Genomic DNA, 11,827 nt, shown 5'->3' with positions numbered 1-11,827 from the left:
GAATAAAAAACATACCTACTTTACAACTTTAACGAGTCGTGGAGTCAATCCGCGCATCACATGCACTTTGGCTGTAGAGTGCGTGCTTGAAAACAGTTGTTCATAAGCACTTGTTCTGCCTATGATCTCGCTAGCATTCACATACGGACTCTCACTTCATTGAGAAAGATTAAAGTGTTTGTCTTTTATTCAGAAGCCTTGTTCCATTTCCAGTGATACTTTTCCATGTCCTTCAAAACAAAAAGCCCCTAATTTCTTAACAGCACCATCAGTCTATCACAGCAACAAAAAAAAAAAAAACAGCAAAGCCAGTTACATGAGGTGATACAGCATAAAGAAACAAATACAGCTGATACAGTAGAGAAATAAACATTTACATAAAATTAGATATGTTGCTATAAAACCAGTAGTATGCAATTAAAAGATCAGCAAGATTACCAGTGTGCTAGATGCTTAAAGCAAGTATACTTAGGCTGTATCTACATTGTCATGCTGGTTTTAGGCATGAGTTCACATCCAGCTACCTCAGTTATTCACTTTACATGTGGTGAGCTTTCAACACAGCTTCCCCTACAGCCAGCAAGCAGTGTGTATGCAAGCATCTAAAGCTCCATTCCCAGGCTCAAGCAGTGCTTGCAAAGCTATAAAGATGTATCCTGCTGCTGCCTCCTCCCTACAAATATGGCATTAGAGGATTCATCAGCATATGCCTGGTTAAGAAACAAAACACTCAGTTGTGTACTAAAAAACCTTAAGCAACATAGAATCTTAGATTTTAGAAAAATATTTTAATTATCAGTTCACAAGTAAAAACTATCACTGTCATAAAAATAACTTGAAATACTAGAATATCTAGCTTAGAAAGAACTTTGTTTTTATTGCTGTTGTATTTAGTTTTAGGAACTGTCAGCATGAAGGTATTGGTGGGTTTCCTACTCATCATAGTCAGCTTGTAAGGATACTCACAGGAAGATACACTTTCCTATTTAATCCTCATGTAATTTTCACATATGTAGGCTGCACTGACTCTTTTCAGATGTGCATACTTGACAACTGACACTATACATCACTTGGTCTCAACCAACTTAAATTGTTTTATTAAATTTCATTTGCAACCTTTAAAGATTCACTCCAAAAAGAGTGAACACCAGTACTGACACCACCTTAGCTACTTGTAAATCCTATAACTGTGTTCTGACAGCTATCAGATATTAACTCATTCATTTCATTTTGTTTGGTTTCTTCCTTATTCTCATGGTTTGAGTGATGCTTGTTATTTCCAGCTTTTTTAGACTTTCTGAGGAAAAACTTTGTCAGTAAGTAACATAATTCAGCCACATTTAAAAGAATGCAAATGCTGGACACAGCAATCATGAAAATAGTAAACACCGTCTTTTCAGTAGGTCGAGAAACAAAGCAGTCCACTGTGTTAGGGCAGGGCCATGCATTACACTTCATTAAGCGAGGCATGCGGAACCCATCGTACATGAAATAAAACGCATACATGAATACTGCTTCAAAGACCAGCCTGAAGAAGATGCTGCTGGTATATGTCCACCACAAGGAGCCCTCAATACGAAACCTCTGTCTTCTGATCTCTTCAATGTCCTTGTATTCGCATTTCTGGTCTCCCTTTCTGAACTGCCTCTTCTTCTCATGCCTCCTGTAAGCTACATGCATGGCCACCAGCAGTGCAGGTGTGGAAACAAAGATCAGCTGCAGGGCCCAGAGTCTGATGTGAGAGATGGGGAAAAAGTGATCATAGCAAACATTTTTGCAACCAGGTTGCAGAGTGTTGCAGACAAAGTCATCTTGCTCATCTCCCCAGACTCTCTCTGCAGCCACAACCAGGATCATGATACGGAAGATGAACAGGACTGTGAGCCAGATCTTCCCAATGCTGGTGGAGTGTTTATTTACACCTCCTAAAATGGTATGCAGGGCTCCCCAATCCATTGTCTTGTTTTAATCGTCTGACCTAAGACAAATAAACAAAACTAAGGTTAATCAGGACAGGAAACAAATGCCATCAAGCATGAGGTGCAAAAAAAACAAAACAAAACAAACCAATAAGAAAAGCAGTATCCTAACTGCAGCACATCCACTGGCTGTGGTAGCTGTGGTAACATTTTGTTGACACAGTGGGCTTAACTATAAGCAGTTATAAATAATCTAATCACATATCAGCAGGTAATAATTCATTACTTGATTACACACATGGTATCACATTTATTTGACTTCTAGGTGTATTCACCAACTGAAAACACCTATTAGCCACATCAAGTAAAAAAAGCAGACAGGAAATTGACAAAACCAGCCATAAATTAAAACATACAACTTCTAGTAGTTTGATAAGAGTAACAAAAGAATAGATGACATAATCCAGAAGTAATGTAGGTGTTATGTTAAAAAAATAAATAAAGGTGTTAAACAGCTAGAATTCCAATATGAATTAAGCCAAGCTGATCCATCCTTAGCTTTGAAGTGTAAATAGCATTTTCATGAGTACATTCCAGCAATAAAGACAGACCTTCAAGAGCTGCTGCTGATGCTCTGCATCCTCCATTAGCAGGTCTGGATAACCTCATTCACAAATTTTAAAAACGTGACTGCAGGGCTCTCTGTTGTTGAGGCATATTCCACAATAGCTTGAAGCAGTGAAGGTTAAGTCTTGGTCATTATCTATCTCGAGTTGGATGTTTAAAATCAGTGCTTAAAGACTCACCCCCAAATTGCATGTCTCTAACAAGAGCCTAGGGTAACTTGACAAAGGCTCCTTCATTGTCACTGCCTGTCAGGCAATTTCTCCCACCCCTCTTCTCCCCTCCTTTTAACAAGACTGCATTACTCCTAGAACAGGGGAGACATTTCAGAAGCTGGGAAGAGTGCTAAAGTCAACATTTAAAGAGTTCAGACAGGCCAGCAGTAGCTCAGAGCCTTTTCCAACATAAGCATATGGTTTCCAGTAGGCAAGTTTCAAAGTACTATGACCATTATCAATTAAATCAACTCCAGGATTTCACCTTTGTCTCCAACATACCTCCTGGGAAGGAACTGTCTGGATTTGCTCAGCTTCCACAAACAGCAACCTTTCAGAGAGCAGTCAGAGGTGTTTCAGCCCACCTCCCCACTTCAGCTGAGTTTACAGAAAGCTAGTATACAAGCTACTGTGGATTCAGGAAGCCAGCATTTCTCATGCCTATCAGCCAATGCTTGCAGATCTTTTTGCTCCAAAATTCCTCATGAAGGTTTTTATTTCTCAGCTTTGTTAAAGACTTTTCAACCTAGTTGATCCAAGCCCAACCAAGCCCAGACCATCTTTCTTTGGCATTTACAGTACAGGACACCAATAAGCAAAATCACATTTTCAAAGTTTCCACAAAAAAATGCCACTGGAAAAGGCCATTTTATTCATCACATGAGAGAATGATCAAGATTTCCTAACTCTGGGCTGGGCCACACTGCATGAAGAATTAAGACTTTTTTTTGCAGTTGTCATCCACATCACACACTCATTCTGAATAATGTAAAATATTTTCTGGTTTACAGCAGTTACATGTAATCAGTAAGTCACATACAATCATACAGAGCATCAGTCAAAGTACACAACAGCACAGGGAAAATGAGGACATTTAATTGTTATATGAATGCAAAGGGTTGGGTTTTTTTATTGAGTTACTGAAATGTAAGTGTGATCTCCCTTCACTGGTTCCATAAGCTACACTTCCCTCAGGTTATGCTGGTTGACTGTATATGAAGTATGTGGGGATATACTTCAGAAGGTGAATACCAACAAAGGACAGACCCAGGACTTCCTTCAGATTGGAGAAATCTTTCCTGAGCCTCCTTCAGGATGCAGAGTCTATGTGGACTATTACCTCTGTATATCTATCTCAGAACAGTCCTGGAAGCAGTTACCTTCCAATCCCACTATGTTGTTTTTTAAGAAGAAAGTTTATTTTTCATTAGCATACAATCTTTGTGGATTAAGAACCCTATGAGGCCACAGGAAAGACCCTTAATATCAGAGCTACTTACAAAACATACTAGCTAGATTTTCAAATGTTTGTACCCCTTTTTTTGATTTGATTTTCCATCCATCAGATCAGTCTTGCTTTCAAGATTTGCTTTGAAGATCTTTGTATGTTAAACCAAGGAACAGTTACAACTTTATCAGTGTTTTTACTAGTGATCTGTGTTATTATTACACACACACTGCAATTAAAATACTTTTAAAATGACACTACAAGTAAGTATTATGACTAGAAATACTCCTGCACATCTGAAAATCTGTAGAAGTTTGGCACCATGTAAACTGCGGTACTACATACACAGCATTCACCAATCCTTTAATTTCACAGATGCCTTGAATTTCTTCTCTCATTGTTCCTTCTTCTCCCTACATCTCCTTACAGTGTGAAAGGCTGAGAAGTGGAACCTGTGTACCCCCTCCTCATCAGCCCCATTTCTTAGCGTCACCTCTTACTGTTCACTGATATGGCTGCCTTTCTGCTACCACAGGTTCACAAGGATTTGTTACCACATGCTATCACTCCTTCCTGTCTACCCATGCAGAAACTGATTCAAATGGGTGCCTCAGGGTGTAGTTAAAGGGTACCTTGTCTTCAGTAGCAAAATTAACTCAAGATGCCTCCCCCATCAGCATTTGCTCCTGAGATCACACTGCAGTTCTCCATTTCCTGCAACTTTTTTCTTTGGGGGGGGGGGTGGGGGGTGTGCATGTGCATTATTAACCAGGTGGCCTATTTAAAAGTTATTCCCAGTACTAGTATGTTTGGGGTTTTTTTTGGTTGGTTGGTGGTTGTTGTTGGGTTTTATTTATTTTTTTTTTAAACCCAATCCAGAAAGTACAACTTCATTTAAAAAACAGACTGCAAAATGCAAAGCATGGGTAAATAATTAGCAGTTAGTGGGTAAGAGGGGTTGGCAAAACATGGTGCTTCAATTCTAGCAAAAGCAAATTTGTACCTGGATCAATGCAGAAAAAGCCACCACACTTTAAAGAGGCAAACTTTTGCCCCAAGTCTCCTAGTGAGATTTCCTCTCCTTTCCAGAAAGCCCGTCTTCCATACTGCCCAACCCCTCCCACCTCCACGATTCTCACCTACCTTTCCGAATCCTTCAGTTGTATCTTCAGCTCCTCCTGCCACCATACCCTATTCTTCCAAGCTCATCACCGAGATTTGCCCTTTCCCACTGTACCCTCATGGCCTCTCAGGCTTGTTTATATGCTGGTGAAAGGTCATACGACTTCTGGGATACTCCAGAGCGATACAGGGACTGATCAAATACTAGTAAAGTCTCACTATCTTCTCTGTGAAGGGTGGCACAGTTAAGATTGTAGGGCCATATTCAGGCAGCCTGAATTCCATCCAAATACTTTGTCCCCAGTGTTTCCTACTAGCTGGGTTTAAACAGCACTCACCAACACAATTTAGAGCATCTGATGAAGATGATTCCAAGTCTCCTGAAGTGCCCACCTCTCTCCCATGAGCAGACACAGTGACCCAAGCAGAATTTAAGTTAACCAAGTATGGCCCATCACACTATTATCATTGCAGATCACTCCAGCTAACATCAAGTTTGGGCTATCTGTACTGATGTGATAGCTCATTTACTCCTAACCTACTCAAAAGCTAGAATGTTGACTCTAGGTTAACTGTCTTCTAGACGCTTGCTTTTAGGACCTTTTTAGTAATAAGTAAAAGATTAACTGTCTTGTTGCCCAAAGGAGAAGAGAGCAAGAAAGCTATTTCTCATTAATGGGTGGCAACTCTTAGTTTCATAGAGCTAGCCCAGATATTTTTACATGAGGAAATCCAGCTAAATGCCTATAGAAACAATAGTATGTAGACAGTCAATTTACCCGCTTTGCTGGTCTCAGTAGTACAGCAAAGTACAGGAATAAGTTAAATACATGAAAGATTAGGTGAATTTGGGAGGAAAAAAAAAAGTAAAGTAGGGGTGAGGTTAAGAACTGGTTATAAAGCAATAAGCAGGGAAGAACAGAACACAGCTGGTCAGTGAGTCTGAATATCAGCATTTAGAAACCCATTCTAACACGGGGGTGTATTAAGTATTAAATTTTCCTTTAAAAAAGGAAAAATGTAACTGGCATGACCAAAAGCCTTTCCAAGCCTCAGCATAGATCTTTGTTTCTGCTACCAGCTGAACCTTCTGCTCCATTTCAGCAATCAGAGTATCACAATAGTGATCCTGGGCTGTCACAGTAGGACTTAAAAACAATCATAAAGGATCACTATCACTGAAAAGTTAGTTATGAGAGAAATGGTTCTATATGATCACATGACACAAAGGCACATGAGCAAGTGTTTTGTTGTGGGTTTGTTTTCTGGGTTTTGTGGTTGTTTTTTTTGTTTGTTTTTTTTTTTTAATGTGTCTGTGTGTGTGGTGGTGGTGGTGTTCTTTGGTTTTTTTTTCACTAATGGAACAGACTGCAGCAAGAGAACAGCTTAATTATTTCCACAGCTCTCCCGCTTCTGGAAAGTGTTTTGAGCTCTGTGCTACCATGGCTAGACTGCCTTCTACTTTAAAGCTGCTGCAAACCTACATTAGACAGCAATAACAGTGCAGTGCCTACACCCAGTGAAAATCCCTGCAATTCACAACACTAAAGACAATTATCATCGAGCTCCAGTGTTCATAAGCACAGCTGGTTAACTGTCACCTTTTTCACTCTTAAAGACTGTTACATTGATAAATAATCTGTCAATGGTTAAACACACAGCTTCAAACCACAACTACAATACAGTGAAGGTAAAACCAACAGAAGATACATTCCTTTCACATCCACAGTATGGTGCTTGCTGCTATAGGAGATTATCAAGAAAAAAAAAAACCACAGTCATTAGCAAGTACTACAATATTTGTTTGTTATAGGAACATCTGGAAGTTCGACTCAAGAAGGGGTCACAGTATGATAACTTTGGCATAAATTCAGAGTGAGATTATACCTATCACCCCACAACTACAAACTGGATACCAATTTTAATTATTCTACTGGAATTACACAGAAACATAGAGGGTATTCACAATGCCTCCACTCCTATCAGAATTTCAGTGCAGGGTGTACTCAGAGTTACCAGCTTGGTGCGACACTCTGCTTTCAGCAGTGCCTCCTGAATACTGATACAAGACCAACAGTCTGCCAAGGCAGAAGTCACTTTATCTGAAGTGTGACTACATTAACCAAGGTAATGTTTGAGCAAAAAAGCACTGGTGCCAAGTGTCCCTTCCCGCCCCCAAAGCGGGTGACAAAGGTAACTCAGATGCCTGAGAGCAGCAGTCTTAATGCAGATTGTTTGCTAACAACCACCTTTAGGACATCAAATCTGCGTAACACCCAAAATCGTTATCAAAATTATGACCCAGCTTCACACAGTAAGTATTTCTATATATAGAGGTCCAGCATACAAAGGCACTGCTGATAGAACTTTCCCTTCAGATCTCGATCTAAACAGTTACGCTGGGAGCACTAGCTCATATAGGGGCTGAAAGCCAGCATCAAGATGTCTTAGAGATATATATGCTGCTTCATATCCAGATTTGAAGAACACAAATCTGTATTTCAGTAGGTTTTTTTATTGACATACTTTCACACTGCCAAACTGGGGTCTAGCTTATTGCTAAGCAGACTAGCAAGCACTTAATTGCTGGTGTGTAATTTTGTTATTCCTATTGCTGAATTAGTTTCAGTGTTGTACCACAAGAACAGCAGCACTGCCATTACTGAACCAAGGAAGCTTCTAATAAATACAGATTAACATCTTCCAAAGACAGCATCCTTTTATTTCACCAAGAAAGGCTTGCATACAGGTTGCAGCAATTACTTGCTAATTCTCTCAAACTTCCCACCTAATTTGTTAGCCTGCCCCATGCCACAATTTCCCAGACATTAAACTGAAGATAACAAAATCTCACCATCTCGCAGTGCTGCTCTGAAATGCTCCACTACAATTATAGGCTCCAGACTCCTACTTTTTTAATCAGTAGACCAAGATAGATAAGTACCAGTTCAAACTTAGAAGTACAGTGCTTCAGTTCAATTATCCAGGGTATTTGTACTACCGGAAAAAGAACACAGCTCTCTACACTGCTAAGGCTTTAATGCAGAATTCAAACTACAAGAAGATGCAGCTTTAAACTCAGGCTTTGACAACCAAAACCCTTTGATCTCACTATTACAGGCAGCTTCCAGCTATTTTAATTTTACAGGTGTACACAAAAAATTATAAGGAGCATGCAGCTGTAGCACTGAAATATCAACAACTCTACTTCTTTCCTAAAAAGCTGAATAAAGTTCAAAAGAGCAGTCTAACAATCACGGCTTCATCTAGTAGGTCTTAAACTTCTTCTGAACACTTATCTCCAGATCAGAGTGGAAACTGGAGAACAGAAGAGCCATGACAGAGAAATTACAGTATATCTGATTTGACACAAGAACAGGCAAAGACTAATCAGGAACAGGAAACCTCTGACAGTTGCAGGTCTGAACACTGTGAGCATTGTACTTTTCTTCTACTCAAGTTTATGAAAACAGGAGGCATTCTTTGGCTTAATTAAAGCCAGTGTGAAACCCAGAGTTAGCCTTTAACACAACAGACTAGGACCCAATATCTGTGTAGTTAAATCCTATAGTTATTGCACTAGCCTACAACTGTAAATGGAAGATTACCATCCTCCAGAACATCTCTGCATAAAATATACTCAGCTTGTGGAAAGAGATATCAGAAGTGCCAGTCACACTTGAAGGCATAACAAGACAGTACAAGTCCTATTAGAATCTGGCATTTCTCTGCTATTTTCCACTGTAAACCTTTCCTCCAAAATGAGCTTTAAACTTCCCGCCTTGAAAGAAAGCCAAATTCCCAAGGACTGTTTTCTCTGATGCAAATCTCCTATTTCCCATACTTTTAAAGAAAGTTTTATACACACTGTGCCCTGCTCCCAGTCAGGAAAATAGCAAATTTTAGTTATGGGTTTTTTTTTTAACCCATTATTTAATTCCCATTTCTTTCCTCTTAAATCTGGGCAAATGTTTGCATCCCCTCCACAAATGTGCCTACTCCCACTTCAACATAACATCTCCTACAAAACTGGCAAGTCACTGTCTCTTTCACACACAGACAGAACTTGCACCCTTTTGGAAATGCTAATTAAATTTATAAACACTAAGATTTATACTGCAGTGCAGCTTTTCCTTGCTTTTTATATAATGTCTTTCATCAGATGTAAAGATAAAAGCAACTTTTTCCTTTAAAAATATCTATTACAGGAAGAGACACTGGTATGAGGTAAGGAGCAGAATGAATTTAACTTTTACCATCAATGCATAGATGTTTTTTTCTTTTCTCACATTCCTTCTGTTTTGATAGCACTTAATCTCTCTTCATGTATCATCACTTCAAGGTTTTCCTTACACAAACTGGTGTGTAGCCAGGCAAGAGTCACAGTTCTCCTCATTTCAGGTAACTTATCAGCCATCATTAAGTAACAATTAAAAGCAGAGAGGAAAAGAACAAGGAAAAATGTCAAAAGGATTTGACCCATGCTCTTGTTTCATGCAGTTTTGGGGACCACTGATCTCACTGAAACTGTTCACATGAACAACACAAAGAATCAAATTATAAAGCATCTTCTTTACTCATGGGTACCAACTGAGCTTATGCAATGCCTGCTATTAAGAAACTTGTAAGTATACCTCAAAGTGTGCTATTTTCCAACTACTAAGATATCCACTTTACCTTTTTCATTGTACAATTACTCTTTACACTAAATAGATGAGATTACCCAAGTAATCCACCTATGTTATGCTTCAAGGGATACAAAACAGCAACAGAGGCCCAAACCTCAAAGTTGAGAGAGCAAGGCCTGTGATATGTAGCCCTACCAACGATAAGACTGCCAGTTCTGAGGATTTAAGTTTCTCAGAAAACCCTGATACACACAGTAACCTCACAGATCTGCAGAAGTGTTGGAAATTCCACCTAGAAAAATCACACTGCAATGCCCAGTTGGAACATGGAGGTGCCAACACAGGATGAGGGTTGGCCCACCACTGCCTTATCCTCTGAGCTAAACCTGACACAATCACATGCAGATGCTTCTACCTGCTACCTTTCTTCTGGGGCTCTTCAAGATAAGCAGCTGGCAAGCCAGGTTTCCAAGCTGAACAGTGCAACGGTAAGAAACCACGTAACTTCATTAAGAAAATAAAGGATGAAAACATTTTATACACTCACAACTCGGCACACACATGTACCATAAGATCATGAATCTGGGTTCAAACCCCCATACAGTTTCATGCAGACCACAGCTAACAGAATCTCATTGGTGGTCAAAGTCACAAAAACTAAATTTAAAAGAGCATTCTTAAGATAAAAGGCCACTTCCTTCTTTTAACCCAGTATCTGTGCTCCTACAAGTGAGAACTAATACAGCAGAAGATATTAATTATATTGGAAAAAAAATAAAAAATAGTCTCTTCAACATACAAGATTAGAAAAGAAACACCAAAACTAGGAAAGCCCAGTGATGAGAGAAACAGCTATGCCCATCATGCCACAGGTACACAGTCAGCTACCAGCTACCACCATGAACCAAGCAAGCACACCTACCCTTACTGCAACATGTCCCTCACACTTAATTTAAGGGCTAGAGTACTCCTGTATACAATCTTATCCAGCCCCGATACTCAGAAATACATTTATTTCTGACTCACACTTTTAATTTCCTACTCCCCCTGTAATGCTGGGGAATGTTTCCATTGTGTGACCAGACACTCACAGGACCTGTCAGTTTTACTGATGCAAGCTGTTTACCTTCATGCAGCTCTCTTTAACATCTGTAGGCGTGTCGCAAATTACCTGTAATTGCGGAAGGCTTGATTTTGCTTAGGCACTTTAGCTGGTCGGGTACTTCACATAACGTGCTTACAAAGCGCTGCTGAGAGAAGACGGATTAAAAAGAGGTTGTTAGTTAAATGCATAATTAACAGAGCCAAAAGGACTCCCAATTAAACCCGGTCACAGGATTCAAGCACTTCCTCTCATGCTTAAGCACGGGAAACGAAGCCGAGGCTTCCCGGGCCGAGCGGGGGTGAATCCTGCCCGGCACTACGGGCAGCGCGCACGGGGCCCCGCCACCAGCCCCATGCCCGGCCCGCTCCGAGGCAAGCGGCGCCACCAGAGCTCCCAGCTCCACTGCCGTGGGCCCCGGCCCCACACTGGAGCGCAACAAGTGTGGAAGCGGCGGCTACAGCAGCAATACAGGGCAGCGAGTGCTGGGCCTGCCCCGCCGCACCCACCGCCACCGGGCCCGCTCCTCACGGAAGACGCGCGGGATCGGCCTCCCCCGCCCCCGGTGGAGCTGCCGGTTCGCCCCCTCCCGCCGCGCCCCATCACCTGCCTCAGCCGTGCCCACAGCAGTAGAAGGTGATCAGCCCCGCCGGGAGCTCCCGAGCCAGCCACCGCGGGCGGGCGGGGAGGCGATAAGGCTCAATGCGTGTCCGTCAGTGCCTCAGGAACAGCCAGCCCCGGCCTCGCTGCCCCTGAGCTTTAAGGTCCCTCCCCGTTCACCTGCCGCCGCTTTTAACCCGCCCCTCGCCCGCCTCCACCCGCTCCCGGTTCCTCAGGCTCTCCGTGGAGGCGGTAAGAGCCCGGGGCGGGGCTGGAGCCCATCCCAGCTGCTGTACCCTGGGGAGGGGTTAGAATGGGGATCTGTGCTTTGAACATGAGAGGAAGACAGCCACGATAAGGGATGGGATGGGACAGCGGAGCCGAGTCGA

General features: G+C 41.5%; 1 protein-coding gene across 3 annotated transcripts; it reads right to left on the bottom strand.

Moving 5' to 3' along the window:
- Nucleotides 1–768: 768 nt before the first annotated feature.
- On the bottom strand, nucleotides 769–11,460 carry LOC130594041 (gap junction beta-6 protein). 3 transcript variants are annotated; one of them, XM_057399660.1, is made up of 3 exons: nucleotides 11,445–11,460; nucleotides 10,908–10,986; nucleotides 769–1,978 (listed from the first exon to the last, which is right to left on the bottom strand). In XM_057399660.1, exon 3 carries the CDS (start codon nucleotides 1,954–1,956, stop codon nucleotides 1,165–1,167), a length of 792 nt encoding a protein of 263 aa, XP_057255643.1. In that variant the 5' UTR covers nucleotides 1,957–1,978; nucleotides 10,908–10,986; nucleotides 11,445–11,460; the 3' UTR covers nucleotides 769–1,164. The 3 variants fall into 3 exon arrangements, with proteins under 3 accessions (XP_057255643.1, XP_057255646.1, XP_057255644.1); XM_057399663.1 differs by lacking the exons at nucleotides 10,908–10,986; nucleotides 11,445–11,460 and adding an exon at nucleotides 5,447–5,573; XM_057399661.1 differs by lacking the exons at nucleotides 10,908–10,986; nucleotides 11,445–11,460 and adding an exon at nucleotides 5,130–5,187.
- Nucleotides 11,461–11,827: the final 367 nt, after the last annotated feature.

Source organism: Pezoporus wallicus, unplaced genomic scaffold (assembly GCF_028554395.1).
Source record: "Pezoporus wallicus isolate ANWC-B61680 ecotype Strahan unplaced genomic scaffold, APGP_CSIRO_Pwel_v1 scaffold_6446, whole genome shotgun sequence".
Classification (NCBI taxonomy): Eukaryota; Metazoa; Chordata; class Aves; order Psittaciformes; family Psittacidae; genus Pezoporus; species Pezoporus wallicus.
The sequence above is the reverse complement of the archived record's forward strand: the minus strand, read 5'-3'. Positions and strand labels throughout refer to the sequence as shown.

Coding starts and splice junctions, on each gene's coding strand:
- LOC130594041 (XM_057399660.1), bottom strand. CDS start 1,956: ATGGATTGGGGAGCCCTGCATACCATTTTAGGAGGTGTAAATAAACAC.